At 51.1% G+C, this 21,620-nt stretch overlaps 1 protein-coding gene across 2 annotated transcripts; it reads right to left on the bottom strand.

Annotated features, from left to right (window-relative positions):
• Nucleotides 1-1,793: 1,793 nt before the first annotated feature.
• SELPLG (selectin P ligand) lies at nt 1,794-16,143 on the bottom strand. 2 transcript variants are annotated; one of them, XM_067015238.1, is made up of 3 exons: nt 15,261-16,143; nt 6,677-7,256; nt 1,794-4,457 (listed from the first exon to the last, which is right to left on the bottom strand). In XM_067015238.1, the coding sequence occupies exon 3, from the start codon at nt 4,450-4,452 to the stop codon at nt 3,040-3,042; it is 1,413 nt and encodes a 470-aa protein (XP_066871339.1). In that variant the 5' UTR covers nt 4,453-4,457; nt 6,677-7,256; nt 15,261-16,143; the 3' UTR covers nt 1,794-3,039. The 2 variants fall into 2 exon arrangements, with proteins under 2 accessions (XP_066871339.1, XP_058896295.1); XM_059040312.2 differs by lacking the exon at nt 6,677-7,256 and having other exon boundaries at nt 15,261-16,141.
• Nucleotides 16,144-21,620: the final 5,477 nt, after the last annotated feature.

The following is a 21,620-nucleotide window of genomic DNA, read 5'->3' as shown; positions in this document are numbered from 1 at the left end:
TGTTTGAGGGGATCCATGGAGATGCGGCAGATTTTCATGCTCAGTGGATGGATGGGGATATTCAGGGGGTGATGTTCAAGGGCAAGGGGAGGTCTGGACAAGGGGAAGGACACACTGAGATGCAGGAGCCAGCCTAACCAGTTTCTGAGAGCCAGCTGTCAAATTTTCAGAATTTTGTGAGTCAGTTGTTTCACAGTTAAATTACATTATGTTAAAAACCAAGGTCCTCAATACTCAAAACTCATCACTTCCTCGTGACTTTACTACATCCTACTATTACCTACCCTGTTGGCATTTATTTACCCTTTTGTATCATCTACCATATAAATGGTTGGTTCTCAAAATCAGCCATGGGAGCATTTACAGAAAGGAAACTGGCAAGCACTGAAAATCATACCTTGGACACCAATCCACCCAAGGAGCCAGTTGTTAAATATATACCAGCACCCCACTGGGTTTGGAGCTGGGTCCTGTTTGAACCATCCCTCTTCATCTTCAGAGACTGGACCAAGGGAGCTCCAGGCTGCCATTGGCTCCAGGAGCTGGTGGCGGGCGCCCCCTGGTGGCTGCTTCAAGCACCCACCATCCCTGCTGCTGACAAATCCTGCACCTTGAAGAGAGGGCGGCAGCGGGGTGGTCCTCTTCCAGTGGAGATGGAGAACCAACGTCCTGGAGCAGAGGAGCTCCGGGAGCCTCAGGGGAACGCGGAGACCTGCTCCCTGCCCATATGGACGGGGAAGCAAGACCCCAGAGGGACTGCCCAAATGTGGCCCCAAGTCCTTCAGGCCTCTGGGTCCCCACCGCCGTGATGTGGAGCTTCCCCGCCCCGACTTTTCTGATCACTGCCAAAGGCGAAGCGAACTCCTGTTGTTCCCGTAGGAACCGGCCTTCTGCAGGGTCAGCTGTTCTCGCCCACGGTAGATAACCCTCTCCACCAGCGCCCCTGCCAAAGCACCTTGAACACAACTTCCTGTGTATCACACTTGTTCTAGAGGTTCAGGGGTGGGGTGGGGGAGGGTCGAAGCAGACAATTCTCCGCTTATCCCTGATTCTGTCCTCCACAGCCCTGCTGCCTTTCGTGTTCCTCCTGCCTTTCCCCAGTCTCTCCTGTTCCCCCAACCCGTCTCTCCGAGCTGCAGCCAATACCCCTCAGATTCAACATTTTCTCTGAACTCTCTCTCTGCAGGTTATGCCCTGGAGGGGAGGGGTCCTGCATTCCCAAAGAGGCCCCTGGAGGTATTTTTCTAGAAGAGAAAAAGTGCCCTGAGATGAATGTTTTAGAAGGTAGAAATGTGCGTGTGTGTGCGTGTGCGCGCGCGCACGCGTGTGTGTGTGTGTTGTCCTTCTCCCTGTACAAAACTGACTAAAAGGCGCTGGGAAGCAAAAATCAAGAGTTTGAATCCCAGCTCAGCCACTGTCAGGAAGTAAGCCAGGCTCTTCACTTCTCTTAAGCCTTTGGCTTCCTGATCTGACCCTCAGGGTCCACATGGGTTTCAGTGCTTAAATAGGGCCACCCACTGTCCTGATTGCTGGAGCTGAAAGTCTTATATCCCATGATATAGGACTTTCCGTGCTAAAATCAGGGCAGTCTCAAACAAACCGGGACATCTGGTCACTCTACACTTAAGTCGGGGACAAGCTAACTTACAGAGCCTACCCCAGCCTGCTGCCTGTTTGTAAACAAAGTTTCAATAGAATTCAGCCAAACCCATTCATTTATGACACAGAGTCAATTGCTGCATTCATGCCATGATGACAGAGTCGAGAAGTTGCAACAGAGACCACGCAGCCTGTCAAACCTGAGATATTTATGGTCTGGCCCTTTAAGAAAAAGTTTACTGGCCCCCAACTCTACATGACAGGTGGTCAGTTGCAGGAAGGTCTTGTAGGGTGTAGCCAGGCTCCCCATGTGAGGAGGGGCCACTGGGTGTTAATGGGAGATGGGCCCCATGTGGAACAGAGGGGTCAGGGTGGGCTTCTGGGGAGGATGGCATTGATGTTTAGGGGGGTATCTGGCTGAGATCTGGCGGGCGGAACCAACTTCTGTAGGCTTGAACTGAGTCACGGGAGGTGCTGAACAAAGTGGTTCCCGAGGCCAGCATCCTCTGTCCTCCAACAGCCTGAACCCCGCCTCCCAACTGCCCAAGGGTACAGCAAGATGCCCCCTGAAGTAACCACAACAGCCCGTGCAGGGGTCTTCCTGAGGGGCCTGGGGCTGGGCGTGAACAGCAAGGGACCAACTCCCCACCTGAAGGAGGCACCTTGGTACCTTGAAGCGTTCGTTCAGCCATCGCTTGTTTAGCAAACATTTACTGAGTGTCTGTGCTCTCCCGGCCCCGAGCTGGGCCCTGGGAGACTTCGGTGAACAAGGCAGAGCCCACCCTAAAACAAGGCCACAGGGGGAGGCGAGGGAGGACGGGACGGGGGTCGCTCTGTCACCAGATGGAAGCTCATTGGTCCACAAAGTCCCAAAGAAACCTGTAGCCTTGGGCTTTCCAAGCCTGCCCAGCCCTCACATGCCCAGCCCTCACCCTGGGCTCTTGGGAGAGATACCCCAAACGGGGAGTGACAGGAAATGAACTCAAGAATGACATACTGCCCCCCCAAAATGCCCCCTTCCTGTGCAGTGACCATGGCCACCAGAAGAAAGTGGCAGTGGGGGTGTGGGCAGGGAACCCTGAGTCCTCCTGGGCACATGGCGATGAGATTCCAGCAGCCGTGGGAGGCATTAGAGGGGGCCAAGAACACATGGGAGAAGAAAAAAAAAAAAAAAAAAGAACACATGGGAGGCAGGGAGGTGGAGGCGGCCTCTCCAGCCTCCACTGGAGGTTCCATTTGCCAGGCCTGCTTTGGTGCCTGGACCTTGGCTGTTCTCAGTCCCGTGTAGGGTGGCCAGGGTTCCGACCCTAAACATTCCCATCACCAGGGGTCTCCAAGGAAGCCCGGACCCATGGCATAGAGCCTGGGTATGGGCGGTGGCCCGGTAGGCTGTGGAGGCCGCTTGGGGGACTGGTCCTGCTCAGGCAGCCGGGCCGGGAGCTAAGGCAGGAAGCTGTGCAGGGTGAGGTCATCTCCCTCGCGGTCCTCCCCAGACCCCGCCTTCGGGCCCTGGCTCTTGGCCTTGGGCAGGCCCCCGTTGGCCATGGCAGCTGGCCCCTCGCCCCCCTCAGGCAGCAGGGACGAGATGCAGACCATCTCGGTGGCGGAGTAATTGCGCACGGGGTACAGGTGGTTCTTGCGGGACAGGCGGATGGCCAGCACCACGGTGCACACGAGGAAGATGGTGGCCACCAGGGCGAGGATGAGGATGGCCAGCAGACACTGCTTCACCGACCTGGGGTCAAGCAGGCCCTCTGCGGGGCTTGGGGCCATGGAGCTCCGGGGGAAAAGACTCTGACCATTTTTCCATTTGTAGATCAAGTTATCAGATGAATTGCCAACTGCCACAATGGTGCCCTTGGGAGGATCAGAGGGCACAGGAAAGGCTGTGGTTAGGCCCCTTGCGGTAGCAGGTCTTGTGGGCAGGGTCTTCACAGTGGCTGGATCTGTGGGCAGGGCCCCTGCGGTAGTGGGCTCCATGGAAAGAACTGCTGTGGTGGCCAGTTCCGTGGACGGGGCTTCTATGACTGTGGGTTCCATGAACAGGGCCTCTGTGGCAGTGGATTCTGTGGACAGGGCCTCAGTGGCGGTGGGTTCTGTGGACAGGGCCGCAGTGGCGGTGGGTTCTGTGGACAGGGCCTCAGTGGCGGTGGGTTCTGTGGACAGGGCCTCAGTGGCGGTGAGTTCTGTGGACAGGGCCGCAGTGGCGGTGGGTTCTGTGGACAGGGCCGCAGTGGCGGTGGGTTCTGTGGACATGGCCCCTGTGGACAGGGCCTCCATGGCTGTGCGTTCTGTGGCTGGTGCCGTCGTGCTTGCTGACTCCGTGGGCAGGGTCTCTGTGGACAGAGCCTCTGTGGCTGCAGGTTCTGTGGCCAGTGCCACTCTGCCTGCTGGCCCTGTGGACAGGGCCTCCACTGCAGCTGACTCTGTGGATGGATCCTCCATGGTGGGAGGGATGACAGTGACTGGTTCTTTGGTCAGAGTGACAAGCTGGACCAGTTCCACGCTCAGATTCCCAGTGGCTGCCCCTCCTGCATCCAGGACAGCAGGGTCCCTTGTGGCCACCTCCAGAGTGGTTGGCTCAGGTGTTAAAGGCCCTGCAGACTCTCTCTGCTCCAGTGTTCTCATCACAGGCAGAAGCTTGGGGGCCTCGGTTCTATAGTTAAGCATTTCTGGAGGGTCCGTCTGTATGTCATAGTCATATATGTCGGAGTCGTCCTCATCCACTTCTCTCCGGCCACGGACAAGCAGGGGGCCTGGGGCCTCCTTGGCTCCATTCTCCCAGGTCCCCCACAGCTGGAGGCTGCTGCCAGGGCCCAGCAGGGCCAGGAGCAGCAGAGGTTTCAGAAACATGGCACCTGGAGGGGGATACGGACAGAGGGATGTCAGGAGAGCTGTACGCCTGGACCTGCCAAGCACCCTCGACGGCCACAGCTGGGAGCACATCTGGCCTGGGGCATCCTTGTGATCCAGCACATGCCTGGTGCACAGAAGACCTTCAGCAAATAGCAGCTATTATTACTTATCAACATCAATGAATCCGTCTGGGGGGTAGCCCTTCAACTCCCTCTACATGGTGCATAGAAATGTATTTGCCTCCTTATTCTTTTTTATTAAAACTTTTTCTTTGTGGGCAAGACAATCTACTGGGGTGCAGAAAGATAATATTAGATCTTCTAGTTATATTAACTTTTACGTCACTTCTTAATTTCTATTTTTGTATACATTTATAATATATTATGAGTGCAGTGGTACTTGTATACAATTAAGAAATAGATCAATGTTCCTATATCGTCCACTGATGGGGTCCATGAGCAAGAGTTTGGTGGCTGCAGGTCTGCAGGATAAAGCTGTTCATTTGGCCCTTTGAGGCCTCTCAGAGTCCGATCCTGACTCCTCTCTCCACTTTCCCTTATCTTGGCTCCCATCCCACACGGCCCTGTCCTGTCCCTCAGATTCTCAGTTTTCTCATCCTTTCTTGGTGTCTTGGCTTGGCCCAGTTCCCTTTGGCCGGGTCCTCACTTACATGATGGCGATGACAGCACCTATCCGGAGACTATCGTGAGGTTAAGAAGAAGTGATACCTGCAAAGCCCTTAGCACTTTGCTCCCATCTCCAGCTCCCAAAAAGGGCAGCTACTTCAGTTCTTTCAGTAAATCTATCCCATAGGTCCTCAAGAGCCCAGAGCCATCAACTGCTCTAACTGGGGCCAGGAGATAAACTCAAATATTTCTGAAGAGGCTGTCCTCAGCGAGTTGACAGTCATCTCATCTGCCTGTGAGTGAGTAGTGAGGGCCACTGTCCATCCTGGTATCACCCCTCAGCCTCCCGAACAGGTAGCCAGAAAGGGCAGTGCCTTTCCCTTTGGACATCTCATTGATCTTTCTACTTGGCCTTGTGAATGCTCGTGCCTTCTGGATTTCCCTCTCTCCCCTTACGCTCTCCCTGGCACTGGCTGGTGTTTGTGGGATTCAGAATCTTGCAGCTGAGGCTCCTGTGGTGACCAACAGCTGTGTTCTGGGGCAGGATTCATGTGTCACTCGATTCCCAGACATAGCACCCTTCAGCAATATGCAGTCCCAGGCACGGTGTCTGGGGCAGAGCCTGGATAATTTCCAGTACCTTTCCTTGTTTGTTTTTTTAACTGGAGTAGAGTTGATTTAAATGTTGTGTTAGTTTCAGGTGTACAGCAAGGTGATTCAGGTATACATATATACCTATACCTATATATCTATTCTTTTTCAAATTCTTTTCCATTTATTCAATACCTTTCCTTGCACTTCATGTAATTTGGGGCAGAGAGCAATTTTTCATCATTCTTTGAGTGACTGTAACTCACTCATGGATCCCTCAGCTTCTAGGCTCAATCCAACCTCTCACATGTTAGTTAGAATTGTGATGGTTTCTAAAATGCCAGTCTGATTTTATCTTAAAATAAGTTCTTAAACCAAACTTGATGATATTTGCACCAGACACATCTGGCTCTCACAGTTGTCCTCACTTTACTGAGGAGGGATGAGGCTCAGAGAGGTAGAGCAACTTGCCCAAAGCCACACAGCTGCCGAGTGGCAGAGATCAGATTCGAAGCCAGCGAGGACTCAGGAAGGCTTTGTGGAGAGACCTGATCTAGTTGGAGGGGCAGAAGGAGGAAAGGCTTGGAAAACAGCTTAGCTTGATGGGTTTGTGGCTGCTGTTGGGGACCCAGCTGGGGAATGGAGGGCAAAGTAAGAATAAGGAGGACCTTGAAGGCCATATCACCCAGAAAGGTCAGCCCCCTCTGTACTGCGTGCTATGAAGGGCATAAGATTGAGGGCACAGTTTGTGGGGTCTAACAAAATGATGTTCAAGTCCCAGCTCTGTCCATTACAAGAGGAATGACCTTGACTCAGATCTTTGCCTTTCTGAGCCTCAGTTTTATCTGTAAAATGGGAACAACAAACACTACCCATCTCACAGGGCTGTTGGGCGAATGCAATGAGATGAGGGATTCAAAAGTTCCAGGCTCACAGTAGGTGCTTAATAAGTGTGTTATACACACACACAGACATGCACAAACACTCTTTGCCTCTGAACTCACCTTTGGGAGGCAGACTGTTTTGCACAGGGGGTCGAGTTCCTTCTTGGGGGAAGAGAATATGGCCTAACCTTGGCCCCACTTTCCTGCGGGTGGGGGACTTTAGGAATCAGCCACCAGCTCTAGGACATATTTCATAACTATGAAGACTCACACCCACTACCCCCACTTGGGCAGTTCTCAGTTCCTGGAAGGCAGAGTCCTCAGTCACTTCCTGGAAGCAGAGAGGGAGAAACAAAAACAGAAGACCCAACCCACCAGTTCCTGGGCCGGGGAGGCAACTGGGCGAGTCGGGGAGGCAACTGGGCGAGTCAGGGAGGCTGGGAGGGTACTATGGAAGGGACCAGGTTGTGTTCCCCAATGTGGGCTCTCCCCCTGCACCCAACCCCACAGTCCCCTGCACACAGAGGCAGCCTGGGGTGGAGGAGAGACCAGTTAGCCGCTGTGTAACCTGAGCAGATCGCTTCACCAAGTCCAAGCCTCAGTTTCCTCATCTGTAAAATGGGCGATACTGTCTCAAAGATGAGAATGGAATGAGATGCTGCAGGGAAGATCCCCTGGTGCTGGCATCCAGCAGGGGGCGCTGTGGACAGAGGAGCAGAGGAGAGGGGGGCCTCCAACTCAGGGAGAGTACAGAGATGGTGACCTCCCTACCTCCCTACATTAGGGAAGCAGTTAGGGAAGCTGCAAAGACCTGTGTGAGAGCAGAGACCTCCCCGCCTGTTTGGGATGCAACTGTGAGCACTGGGAAAACCAGCATCTCCCTGCCTGGGCCTGTCTAAGGCGACCAGCTCATCCCAGATATCCGCAGTGTTAGCACTGAAAATCCCTCGGCCCAGTCAGTCTCAGGCAATCCAGGTGCCTAGTACCTGCCATACTGTGGGCTTCAAGGGGAAGGGACCAGGGACACAGCAGCCTCTAGCCAGGCCATGGCTGGGCAGGCTTCAGCCCATGTGACTGAAACCCACATGGCTCCGAGAGGCTCCGTGGCTCCAAAGAGCCACGCAGTTAACAAGGAGAGGAGCAGAGCGTAAGTGCTGTGTATGGCAGGTAGGATAATAACTTTAATCTTTGCTAAAACCCATTTATGATGCATTATAAAACCCCCACTGTGGATGGATCATTTCATTATCTCATCATCTGGGGGCCTCATTCATCTTCACTCCAGCCCTGGCTGCTATGGTTCCCGTTACACAGATTAGGGAAGCAAGGCTCAGGGCAGTGAAGTCACTTCCTTCAGGCCCCACCTTTCACCTCTTCTCTCCTCTGATGGCAGGAAAACAGTCACCACAGGAGTCGGGTGGGCAGGGTTCAGAGAGAGGGACAAGGAGATGCCACATCCTATTTTTCTTGTTACTTGCTTAACGGAGGAGGTCAGACACTGTCCGTTTCCTGTCTTCACCCGAAACCAGGGTGCTTCTGCCCTGAGCCCCACCCAGGCTGTGTGGAGGAGCGAGCTGCCAGGGGCCACACCCCAGCTCCGGAGACCACGCCACATGGCTGCCCTGGACCACTCAAGAAAGGTGCTTGTAGGACTCAAGAAGCTTGGGACCTCCCATTTGGAATCCTGAATCCCAAGGGTCCCAGCGTTCAAGAGCTTGAAATCTCAGGATCCAAAAGACTGAGCGTCTCAGGGTGTGGGTTGAGCAGCCTCGAGAGAGGGGATCCAGCGGAGGCCCAGGTGTCCCCCCAGATTGCGGCACAGGTCTGAGTCCTGCTGCACTGGACATGTAACCCAGCAGGACCCTGTGGGTCCTTCCCAGGACAGACCCCTCCCCCATATCATCTGCTTTAGCTCCTCTCTGAAGTACGTAGATAACAGTATCTGATGCACATTTCCTGAGCTGTTTTACAGATGCTAAAACCCCCACCAGATGGAAGAAATTAACTACTTGATGACCCCAGACCTATCGCATGAGGATTGATAAATGTTAACCCCTGTGATGCCACCCTGTTACCTCACCATCAACCAATCAGAGAATTGTGCACGAGCTGATCACAGTCCCTGGAACTCCCGTCCCTCACCTGGCGTTTAAAACTGCTTTGCTAAAACTCATTGGGGAGTTTGGGCTTTTTGAGCACTAGCTGTCCTGGACTCCTTGTCTGGTGCCCTGCAATAAACGCTGTACTTTCCTTCACCACAACATGGTGTCAGTAGATTGGCTTTACTGCACACAAGCGAGCAGACCCCAGTTTTGGTTTGGTAACAGACAGGACCTGGCCCAGCTCAGGATCAAATCCAGTAACAAACCAGATCCAGTCCCAGCTCTGTCGCTTGTAAGCTGTGTGATCTTGGGCAACTGAACACACCTCTCTGAGCCACAGGTTCTTCACTTGGAACACAAGATACTAGTAGCACCTACACTTTGTGGGGTTGTTATGTGTTGAAGTGAGCTGATCCAGGTTGAGCTAGTTTAGCACATAGTAAGTGCTCAATAAAGGCCAGGTGTTGACATTGTCATTCTGCATGTAAGGCCACATCCCTGAAAAATCTACAACCCTGGGACAGCTTTGACACACTTCTAACCTTGTCAGTCAGAGAGAGCTGGGGCCAGAAGCCCCAGAAACCTGTCTCCACAGTAAGTCCTGGGTGCCACACACAGCCCTGGTCTCCTCTGGTTTGTGTATCAAGTGTAGACAATGTGCTGGATACTGTTCTAAGAGCTATGCATGAACTATTAGCTCACTTGGGCCTCACAACCTCCTCGTATTAACCCCACATGAAAGATGGGGAAACTGAGGCCCACTTGGTGCTTAAAGTCACATGGCCATTAAGAGAAGAAGCAGGAACTTAAACCTGGTTGGTCTTGCTCCAGAACCCATCTCACAGTCGCAGCTCTGTACCACCTGTGAACATGACCTGGCCATTCTCCGGAGCCGAAGCAAATGCTGCCTCCTCCAAGAAGCCCTCCCAGATTGCCCAGGCATCATTAGTCCAGTTGTCTAAACCTTTTTAAAAAAATGTTTGTTTAGTTTCAAAACATGCATTCTCATCAGCTCATAAACTCTAAGAGGACAGGAACCACAGACATCTTATGACTCATGCTACACGCCCAGGGCTTAGCAGATAGGCAGGTGCTTGGCGAGCGCTGTGACATTGGCCCACTGGAGCACAGGCACTGTGGCTGCCCTGCTGCCCCCACCAGAACACAAGCCTCCACAGGATCCCTGGCCCCCACAGGCCTGGCATCCTGGGGGCTCATTAAAGGCGTGTTGCAGGAGTGGACACAGGAGTGAGGCAGGGCAACAGGCATACAATTGCACAGGACGTGCCATCTGCAGGATTCTGGCCTCACATTTGTCATCCTGCACTTCCCAACCTTTTCTAATCAATTACCCCAGCCCTATCAAGGGGTCTTTCCAGACATTACTTTTTCTAATTACCACCCGCCCCCATGAAATTTTAATACTGCAGATATATCTGTTGAATGTTCTGTGACCCTTTACAGGGACACAAACCATAGTGAACAGCTAAGATTTTTTTTGCCTTCCCTCCCACCCTTCAAAAAACCCAACTCTCAACTGTCATTCCCAAATTTGCTGGCCTGACACAGAGGAAGTGAGGTCCTTTCACAAATGAATTCACTGAGACTTCCATCTGGTTTTAGTTTAACAACTGACAATTTTCAGAGGATATCTGTCTGTCTGTAGACAGATGGACCAACACACAGACACACACCAGCCACCTGTAACAGAGAAGAACAAGGCTGACTCCATCTTGTATTTCTGTCTTTAAAAGATGGGGAATGTTTCAACTATCCCTAAAGAAAGTTCTCTGGGGTGCACGTTGGATAAGTGGTCTGATTACAGCTATGAACCCATGAGTAAGGGGAAGATGATATTTCATTGTAACAGCGTGTGGCCACAGTACCTGTTAGGATCTAAGGAATGGTGGCCTTTGAATGGCTCTCTAAATTACAATACAATCCTGAAATTAGAGCTATTCTGTGAAGAAGCAGGGAAGAATGATAAAATCCCCTACATGCAAGCATTTGCGCTATTACATCAGGATGAGAAAAAGTCAGACGGTTGTCGCCTTACGGTATAAAGGCTTGAAAAGAAACCCAAGGCAAGAGCTGTCACACGGGAAGAAAAGGAAGGGGAAAGAATGAGGATACATTGCTCTAAACCGTAAACGCTCCCCTGGCTGAGCTGGGTCCCAGCCACTCCAGCCACTATGTCAGTACATCCACCTCTTCCACTGCCTCCCATTCTTCTTGCTCCAGCCCCAATTCCCAACCCTGGGGTTCAGGTAGTGGTCAGACTGGCTCCCTCTCCTTATAGGGATCAATTATTTTCCTGGGCACAGGGACCTCGTCTGGTATCACCATCTAAGACCCAACAGGGCACCCAATTTGGACTGGGAGTCATCCCAGAGCAGGGCAATTATCCCGTAGGGTGCATAAATGAAAATGGCCAGCTGGCTGGGTTTCTATGGATGCACAGTCCCTTGTCAACCTTGGACTTGTTTAATTGGACAATCCTCCTTATAGGGAGAATCCTTTCCGAATGACAGAACTGTATGCTTCCATTTTTGCCACCCATCACCCTTCCTGGACAGACATACACATTCTTCTCAACATGATCCTTACAGGAGATGAAAGGAGAATGGTCACTGATAAGGCCAGGGAAGAAGCGTACCAGCTCCACCTAATGGACCCAAAGGGTACACCCAAAGCCCACCTGGCAGCACCCACAGTTGAACCAAATTGGGATCCACAGTGAGGCAGCAATGCCCTTATTAGAGCACTGCCCTAAGTGCATCTTGGCGGGGCTTCAAAAAGGGGTCCCAAAACAAGAGTTTGAAAATATTCAAGAAATTCGGCACAAACCAAATGAAGACCACTCTGAATTTTTGGAAAGGGTTTATCAGACCTACAGACATTATATTGATGCCAATCCCAAGGGCCCTAAAAATACTAGAAAGGTAAACATGAACTTTATCGGGCAAAGTGCCCCAGATATCGGGAGAAAGTTACAAAAATTAGATGGTGCATTTGGAATGAATCTTTCTCAGTTGGTAGACTTTGCTTTTAAGGTATTCAAGAGCAGAGAACACAAACAGAAAAAGAAGGCACAAGGTGAAATGTACTTTTCTAACTGCTGCATTGGATTCCTGGAAGACAGGAGGCTCTGAGAAAGGTAAGCCAGGACTAGGTAAAGAATAATGCACTTATTGTAAAGAGAAAGGACACTGAGAAAGAGAATGCCTGAAATTAAAGCACAAGAGGGCTAAAGACATGGAAGCAATGTAAATGTCCAACAACAGATGAATAGATAAAGAAGATGTGGTATATATATATATATAATGGAATACTACTCAGCCATAAAAAGAACCAAATAATACCATCTGCAGCAACATGGATGGAACTATAGATTATCATACTAAGTGAAGTAAGCCAGAGAAAGATAAATATCATATGATATCATTTATTTGTGGAGTCTCCAAAAAAAGATACAAAATAACTTATTTACAAAACAGAAATAGACCCACAGACATAGAAAACAAATTTATGGTTACCAAAGGGGAAAGGGTTCGGGGTCGGGGAGAGATAAATTAAGAGTTTGGGATTAACATATTCACACTACTATATATAAAATAGATAAACAACAAGAACCTATTGTATAGCACAGGGAAGTACACTCACTATTTTGTAATAACATATAAGGGAAAAGAATCTGAAAAAGAATAGATATAAATATATGTATAACTGAATCACTGTGTTGTATACCTGAAACTAACACAACACTGTAAATCAACTATACTTCAATTTAAAAAAAAATTTTTTTAAAAAGGAGGGCTAAAAAAGGAAAGGAGTGGGGCCTCTCAGATGGTAGAGAGGGAAGAATGTTTAGATGATGAATGAAGAGGCCCAGGGGCTCCTCTGGATTTATGACACTCAATTCAAATAACCCCACAGGAGCCCCAGGTAAAATTGACAGTGGGAAGCAAACAGATTGACTTTCTGGTAGACACGGGCAACATATTCCATGCTAAACACTAAGTTGGCACAGAGAACATCCCAGTCTACCCCAGTCACGTGGGTATCAGGGGAAGTACAGAGCTGACCATTTTCAAACCACTGGAGTGTCAATTAGGAAATCTGATATTAAAACGTAGTTTCTGGTACATGCCTGAATGCCCTATGCCCCACCTGGGCCAAGACTGCCTCTGTAAACTAAATGCTCAAGTGACTTTTTCACCAGGACAGCTTGATATCACAGTCCCACCAGAACATGCTTTAACACCTACAGAGGGCTCTCCTAGAAAAAGAAAAAAAGACAGAACTTGATCCCCCTGAGGTCTACAGAAAGGTGAGATGAGAAGTGTGGGCTGATGGTGCCCCAGGAAAGGCAAATTATTCCTCAATTTGGATTGCCTAACACCAAAGTGACGATGGGCTTGCTTCTGTCTACAAGTATAACCCAACAGGTATCATATTGATTGGAAACTACTTATTTACCTTGGGATAAGGCCTTGCCAGTTGCCCTGCGACAGATTAGAGCAGCTCCCAGAAGCAAGCTTAAATTAAGCCCTTTGGAAATATTAGATGGTAAGCCATTCCAGGTGTCTGCCCAGGCAGGAGAATCTGTAGCCAACAGGTCTGCGGACTTGGACTTGCAAGCCACCAGAAGATCTTAAGTTGCTGTTAAGATCCTACCAGCCTCCTACCAGATAAGTAACAATGACGTTACTCTCCCATTTCACTTGTACTTGTTGGAAAGGAAATGCTTTAATAAAGCTATCTGTGTGGCCAACAGGGGAAATATGCAAAGACAGCTCAGGGCAGAGCAGCCTAGGTGCCCTCATCCAAAGTGCTGGAGTTTATATATATGTTTAAGTGCTTGTCTAAGTGTTGTGAAAGGGCCATAAAAAGGGGGAGCGGCGTCCTCATAATGCAAACTGCTTACACCCGGCCTAGGATTTGGGAATACTTCCAGTTTCAAGTTGACAAATTCTATTCCACCATCACCCGCTCCTTGCCCCTGTTCAGCAGAAAGTAGCCAGAGTGGTCATCACCCCTTATCCCGCAAGACTGTGGAATGGACATTGACAGTAGGGAACTGTAACACGGAAGAACAAGCCTGACTCCATGTTGGATCTATTCCTTTAGCTCTAACCTTTGTGCTGTGTTGCCTCGGCTTAGTCCTGCTGGCTCTGCACCTTTGTAAAAGAATGTCACCTATAGCTTGAAATATTCCTGGGCTTGACCTTTAAAGATATAACACTTTTCCATTCATATAGAGATTATTGCAGAACAGAAAATAACTATTGTCTTGTTGGAGGTTTACGGGAACATTGTGACCAGAACTACGTGGACAGCTGCAAGAACAAAGGATTCCAGCACCAAGAAGTTTGCAACAACCAGCCACACCCCCTCCCCTTTTAGTATACAAGAAGCCTGATTCTAACTCAGGTAAGAAGGTTCTTTGGGACACTAGTGGGCCATCTTCTCGGTCTGCTGGCTTTCCCAATAAAGTCGCTATTCCTTGCTCCAACACCTTGTCTCTCGATTTAGCGGCCTGTCCTGCAGCAAGAAGGACAACAGGTAACAATCGTATTTCCTTCTAGCCAGAGGCTACCCCCACTGTCTTCCTGCTCCAGCTCAGCAAAGGACACTGAGAGACAGAGGCCTTGGGTCTTTGTGGGCTCCAGGAGGGTCCTGCGGCCAGATGGGGCCACCACAAGTCCAAGCTCGACCATCTCCCAGCCATGCTGCCATGGGCTGCTGCTTCTCCCCTCTGGGCCTTGGTTTTCTCATTTGTAAAAAGGGGGGCAGGGTTCTCAGATGATTCCCCAGCCCCTCTGAAGGCCTAGGTTCCCAGGGAGTGCTCAGGCTGGCATCCCAGCCCATTTCATTGAGTTTCAATCTCCCCTGTCTGCCAGCCAAGCCCAGTGAGGGAGGCATCTACCACGTAGGGTGTGGCCTGCCCGGGGCAGGGAGCCACCTCCTGAGGAAAAAAGAATTCCAGGAGACCAGAGCCTGCCCAGACCCCCACCATTCTCTTTTATGCCCCTAAAGCACCCCAGATACAAAAGTAATAAGAGTATTTTAATCATTATTATTTTCTCCTTTGCTAGCAGTAGTATCTTAATACTAATATTTTAATAATTTGCTGTGGACAAGCGTCACTTTCTCAATCCTATAAGAATGTGAAGAACACAGTTTGGAAACACTATTTTTATGGATCCATAGCCTGAGCAAATCCCTTCACCTCTCTGGGCTTTGGTTTCCCAACCATGAAAGAAGGAGTAGGATGATTTTTAGGGAAATGCTCCTGATTTCTCCAGTTTCTTGAATTCAGAGTAGCCCCCAAGCTGGCAGCTGCTGGCAAACCTGACAGGAAAGGCAGGGTGGAAGTTGAGGGGAGCAGGATCCAGAAGAGACAGCAGAATAAGGCTACAAACTCCAGGCAGACCTCAATCCCGAGTGCCCAGGGCTTTGGGGTGTCCTTTCCAGGGGCTGCAGCTCAGGCTCTGCCTGGGGCTGCCCCCAGCCTGCCCTTGGCTGTCGGGCAGGCCCGCTGGTCCCTGGAGACCCTGCCACCCAGCCACTCCCTGTGGTTTTTGCAAGCTGGCACTTACCTTGCTCAGCAGAGCATGAGATGGCTGCCTCGTGGGCCCAGGAGAAGCGGCTTCTCTGCTTTAGCGACAAGGACCTAGCCTGTGCTGCCAAGCACGGCTGTGGCACCTCTGCCGTGGTCTCAGACCGCTCCAACCCCCAACGGCCGTGTGTAAAAGAAGGAAGCAAAAGTGTGGTTACTCAAGGCCACGTGACAGCCCACACCTCCTTGTTTGTTGCAGCTTTGGAGACGTTGATCAAGCTTGGGTGGGTAGTAGGAGAAAGGGCCCTGCTGAGCCCGAGGTCACTCTGGGGTTCCTGTAACCGTGAAAACACCTAGAACCACATGGAAACTTGCAGGGGAGGGGTAGCTGGTGGGGGAGGGGGGCGGCCCAAGCTGAGAAATGCCACAGCACTACTCCACGGGGATGGAGTGCGGAGGTGAGAGGGCACCCGTGCTGGAAGGGAGGGAGTGACCAGATGCAAAGGAGGACGGTGGGGAAGCCAGCAAGCAAACAAGTAAACGGACCGTTAGGACACAGTGTGGTCATGTCACCCCGGGGTGAGCCAGGGAGGGGCTCCTAACCCACCCTGGGTCGGGGGGGAGTTGTCAGGACACTCTTCCAAGGAGAAGTGGCCCTTGAGGTGATAAGTAGGGGTGGGCTAGGGGTGGGCTGGGCGGGCAGCCCAGGGGGAAAGCAGCAGCCCAAGGAGAGCGCAGAGCATGAACCAAGGCTGGGAGGCCCGAGAACACACAGATTCTCAAGGAAGCCAAGGAGGAAGGGCTGTCTCCCAGGGTCTGGCCAGTGGCTTTGTACCAGGTGGGGCTCGGGACACGTGCAGAGAGAGGTTCACATCCTGCCTTGCACATAGGTTGTTTTAAACTGAAAATCAGAGTCCCAGTGGGCTGTTCACATGATAGAACCTTGATCACTTTAGGAAGCTACAGCTGGAAGGGGCCCAACACTCAGTCTGTACAGACAGGGAAACTGAAGTCCCCAAAGAGGAACGGAGACACTCAGAACTTCCCGCTCCTCCCCAGCAGGTGGGGGAATAGCCAGCCCTCAGGGGCAGGGGCTGAGAAACTCTGAAAGCCTTGCCCAGGAGAGGAAGGCCACGCCCCGATCATAAGCATTCCAGGTAAGTCTCTTCTAACCTGGGTTCACAAGCACTTTGGGGGCGGGACAGTCTCTCTGCTAGGATCTGCCCTGGATGTCCACCCCGAATCCCAGCGCATCCTGAACCACAGCCCATCACCAGACGCACAGGTGTGAAGCCGACGGCAAGATCCCTAAGATGCAGCGGTCAAGGAGAGCGAGCGGACCAGGAGTCAGGGACCTGTGTGACCCTGGGGTGACCTCCCCCCATCCAGGTCCCAGTTCTCTATCTATAAAATAGGAAACCTCCAAATATGGAAGGTTCTCCAAGAACTGGGGAGGATGCTGATGGCCAAGTCAGAGGGGCACGAGGGCGGCTCTGACAGGAACTTGCAGCGGGCCAATCGCCCACCTGTCGGGGTGGAGAGGGGAACAGCCAGGACCTTGCAGCAGGCAAGACGCAGTGAGAGTCCAGCTCTGGGCTGACAGTCTACACAGAGAGTGACTGACCATCCCGGCCTGCCTGGGACTGAGCGGGCTCCTGGGATACGGGACTTCCAGTGCTAAAACTGGGTCAGCTCCAGGAAAAGTGGGATGAGTTGGTTGTCCTAGAGCAGGCACCAGCCCCTCCCAGGCCGTAGGGCCAGGGGACCTGGTCATTTGTTCTATTCTGAATGGGGCATCAGAGGTTGTTAGCTTCGCCTGCGGCACTGGGGTGGGGTACTGGCCAGGGGGTCCAGATCAAGCAGACGCAGAGCCCCGCATCTCCCAGATGCCTCCTTTCCTCCCTGACCCCCATGCAGCTACAAGCTGCTTCTCAGAAGCTTTGGGCACAGCCTGGGGAAAAGTTAATTCTGCCACTGTCCAGCCCCCGGTCCCTTACGCCCCTGTGAACTTTGAGAACCATCCAGGAGCAGTGCCCTGGAAGGGACCACTCTCAAGACCAGGGGGCTCGTAACTGGTCTTTTACAAGCTGCGCGACCTAGGCAAGTCACTTCTCTGGAGCCTCAGTTTCCTCACCTGCAAAGCCGCGTAATACCAACGCTTAACGTTTCCTTGGCCTCTGCTATGCGCCAGACGCTGTGCATCTATCCGCTCGTAGGCTCACAGCAGCCTTTGAAGGTGAGGATGCTGAGGCTCAGAGCGAGGCTGTGCCTCGCTCAACGTCACACAGAGTCAGTGGCAGAGTCCAGGGAGCCAGAAAAAAGCCCCCAACCTCCACCCCTGGCCTGGGATCGTGCTGGCTGAGTATCTGAGTGCTGGTGAATCTTCTCTATACCAGCAAGTGCTCTATGTAAGGGGGAAGGCAATAACTTAGCAGCAGGTAAAGCTATGTCAAGGGAAGACTTGTGCCGCTACGTCTGCCTTGTAGAGGAGGAAATATTGCTAAGAGGATGCTGGTTCTTGGCGCCTGTGCGAAGACCATAAAAGCACAGCACACCTCGTGGCACATAAACACCTGTAAGATGCAAGCATTCAAAGTGAGCAGGTTTCCACTTCCACAAACGGAACCCAGAAAAGTACTCCAGAATGTCTTCAAAGATTGAAGCAATGATATTTCACCTAAGAAATATCGGGAAGAAACATTCAAGTCCCATACAATGGAAACCTGTCCCTTAATGGGATAAGACGCAGGTGTTAAAGTCACATTTATGCTGAATGCTTGTAAAGCACTCACACCTTGTTAGGTGTAAAAGCAGGGTATAAGAATGTATAAACAGCATACTTTCAGGGGTGTGGGTGCTTAGAGGATGGACTGAAAAAAAAAGCTTACAGTGCCCTGTAAGCATGACAGTGGCCCTTTCTTTCTATTTTCCTTTTCTATAATTTTAAATAGAAAAACGTATATAATGATGTATATGTCAGCTTTATTATCAGGAAACAGATTTTAAATTGTACGAGGACTTTACAGACACCCCACATTTCAGGATGGCTAGACAATCTGCTGCTTTTGTCTGTTTCTATCCTTATGGGGTCTTTGGGGGACAGCTCCTCCCACCCCCTAACCTTGTGTTTTTCAGGGCTGCCAGCCATGGTTTCCCAATGCCCCCTGGCCACAGCGATGGGACCAATGATATCACTTCTCCAAATGCTCCTCAGCCTGACTATGGAAGATCTCCATGGAAGATTCTCTGGAGGGTTTAGGAACCTGCTCATATCATAGACTAAACTCTCAGAGAACAACACGTTCCCTAGAATAGAATCAGGGAGCTTTTTCTGTAAGGGGCCAGAGAGCAAATCTTTTCAGCTTTGTGGATCTGTCAATAACTATTCAACTCTGCAGTTGTAACATGGAAACAGCCATGGTCCACATGTAAATGAATGAGCATGGCTGTGTCCCAACAAAATTTTATTTACAAAACCAGGTGGAATTTATTTACAAAAACAGGTGACTTTGTCCCACAGGCTGCAGTTTGCTGACCCCCGACCTAGAAAAATGGGAGTCACTGGCTATAAGGAGAGCCAGATTGGGAAAGGGACCCACCTCGTCCCCACTGATAGGCAGAAGGAAACACTGGTCCCCTTAAGACCACACTGCTGGCTTTCTCAGTGCGGGGCACGTTTATCGAGCCCTGACAAGCGCCAGACCCTGGGATAAGCCACAAGCAGGACACACACTGTCCTTGTCCTCTTGGGGCCTTCAGGTTAGTAGTGGTCAGGCTAAAAGCTACCAGGTAGGAACACTGAATGCAGCCCGGTAGAAAACACAGCCCTAAGAATCCGAAGAATTGGGTCCTTGCTTCACATTTTCTGTGTGGCTTTAGGGAATGCACTTGAGCTCTCTGAGGTTGGCTCACCTGGAAAACGGAGATTTGAATGCTTAATGCAAAACAATGGAAGGACTCAGTTAAGGCCTGAGAGTAAATAGGTAGGGCTGCCAATATAGGCAGAGGCCAACTCCCTCACCTCTTTGACTCCCTGAGTCCATTTACCCTAAAACTCAAGAGCAAAACCTGCCATAGGTGTCAGGATGCCATTCCTCAATGAATAACAGCAGGAGCCCCTTCTTTGCTCCAAGTGCAGGAACTCTCTCCCTATGCAGGATTCAATGGCTCCCCGCTGCTTTTAGAATAAAGACTCAAATCAACAGCATGGCTGGCCATGCCTAACCACCCCCCTCACCCCTGGCCTCATCTCATTCACATGCCCCCTTGTTCTCTGCTCCGGCTCTTTTTTAGCTCCTTTTATGTTCCCCCCCCCCCCCCCCGACACAGGGTCTTTGCGTGCACAGTTCCTTCTGCCTGGAGCAGTCTTTACTGGTCATCACCTGGGTAACCCCTCCTCACTCTTCAGACCCAGTTCACACGCCCCCTCCTCAGGAAAAGCCTGTCCTGCCCACTCTACCCCATTCTGCAATCTCAGAACCCTGTGCCCCTCTCCAATGTACATGGGATTATCTAATAAATGTCTATTTCCCCGGAAGCCCCAGGGGAAAACCATGTCTGTTTTGTTCACTGTGGCATCTCCTGGGCCAAGCACAGAGCCTGGCACATAGGAATAAAAACTGCTAACATTTATCAGGTGTTTCTCTGTGCCAGACAGTGTCCTAGGCTCGATATATGCCAATTTTTTTTCATCGTCACAATTGCCCCATGAGGTAGGTACTATTAGTATTGCCATTTTATAGATGAGAAAAACCAAGGCCCAGAAAGATTAAGTAACTTGCCTAAGGTCACACAGCTAGTTAGTGGCAGAACCAGGGTTTGAACCCAGGCTGTCTGATTCCAGAGCCTGCATTCAATCAGATAAAATGTTGTTCAATAAATATGTAAGTAATTCCAGCTTTTCCTGACTGGCCCTGCCTGAGATGATTGGTCCAAGGGGATGCAATGCTCCCCACCACCCTCTAACCTGAAGTGAGCAGCTGGGGTGTGTGTGGAGCAGGAATTACAATCAGCAAAGCCAATGGGTGTTAAGTTCCTTTCTCTATCAGAGTCCAGTGGTGGGCTAGCCTGGGAACAAAGGCCCATTTATGGGCCTTTTGGGAAAATGTGGTCCTGGACATTAACTAAAGCCTGTTACTGCTAGAGCAGCGCCATCTTAAAGGGAACGGCGTGGCTCCTTGGGCCGCCAACTGGAAGACGAAGGATTTGATATCCAAACAGCCCACAACCTCCTTATACTCGGACCCTCCTAGATGATCATTTGTGCGCTAAATGCGGTCGTGTCCGTCAGCTGATGGGTGAAAGTGCTGCAGCTGCCACGTGGTGACGGTCACAGCCTCACGGTGGGCACCCAGTCCCAACGGCCTCACCACTGCCTGTACAGCTCTGCTTGTGCAGAGGCCTATTTGGTTGTTGCTCCTTAGTAGTTTCTGGTTGTGGAGTGCGGTGGGAAACCGTTCTTATGAAACTTAATACCACAGAGACAAAGAGAGGAAGCATTAGGTGGCCAAAGCCAGCAGAGCTACCTTCATCGTGGTATTCACCAGACATAAGCTGGTCAGTTATTGAGGAAAACGAGAAAAAACAAACAAACACTTGTGGACTTCTGGAAATATGTGGATAGGCAAGGACTGTATCTGACAGGCCAGGAGCAGCTGAGATCCGATCATCTTTGTAATTTGCTGGGGACCCACAGGGCCCCTCCCTCTCAAGATGTCCACTTCCTGTAGGACCCTACGCCCATTTCCCTGAAAATGGAAAAAACTGCAGGAAAACGGGGGTGGCATCCCACAGAATCATGCCTGCCTTCCTAAGTGGCCGTCATGCCTCCTAGGAAGCTGGGGCTCAGGGAAGGGCCCAGGTGGGCCAGACTGCAAAGCCTGTGGCTTCCTCTCAGACAAACAGGAGTCCAGCTGGCAGCAGAGCAGTTTTCAAATTTACCCACATGACTCTGTTCAAGTGAAAGCAAAGGTCTCATGAAACAGAGAACAGAGACACTCTAATAAAAGGCCCAGCCCTGGACAGGCAGAGGGGAACCAAACCCAAATGCCTGCCCTTCCCTTCCTCTTCCCCACACACCCTCTTTGACCCAAGGGAGGGCTCACAGGCTGCTATTGGTTGATTTGAATGTCTGAAGGGGAAACGGCCACTTTGGGGGCCACCACAGCCAGGATGTCATTCTGTTAGGGGAACCAATGACCAAAACTGCCCTCCCTGGCAAGGCCCAATAGTAACCACTTGCATGAGTTGCCTGACAACAGGACCTCCTGGTGAGGAATGCAGAACTGACAAGCTACCACCAACCAGAAGAATTCGGGAAAGGTCAGGAGACACGGGTCCGTATGCCCTACCGACCTCCCAGAATCCTTCTCACTGGAATCTATCTTGGCTGAGTGACGCA

Source organism: Kogia breviceps, chromosome 15, assembly GCF_026419965.1.
Source record: "Kogia breviceps isolate mKogBre1 chromosome 15, mKogBre1 haplotype 1, whole genome shotgun sequence".
Classification (NCBI taxonomy): Eukaryota; Metazoa; Chordata; class Mammalia; order Artiodactyla; family Physeteridae; genus Kogia; species Kogia breviceps.
This window is presented reverse-complemented; position numbering and strand designations above follow the sequence as displayed.

Bases quoted from the DNA above. Each gene is read 5' to 3' on its own strand.
- SELPLG (XM_067015238.1), bottom strand. From the start codon at position 4,452: ATGTTTCTGAAACCTCTGCTGCTCCTGGCCCTGCTGGGCCCTGGCAGC.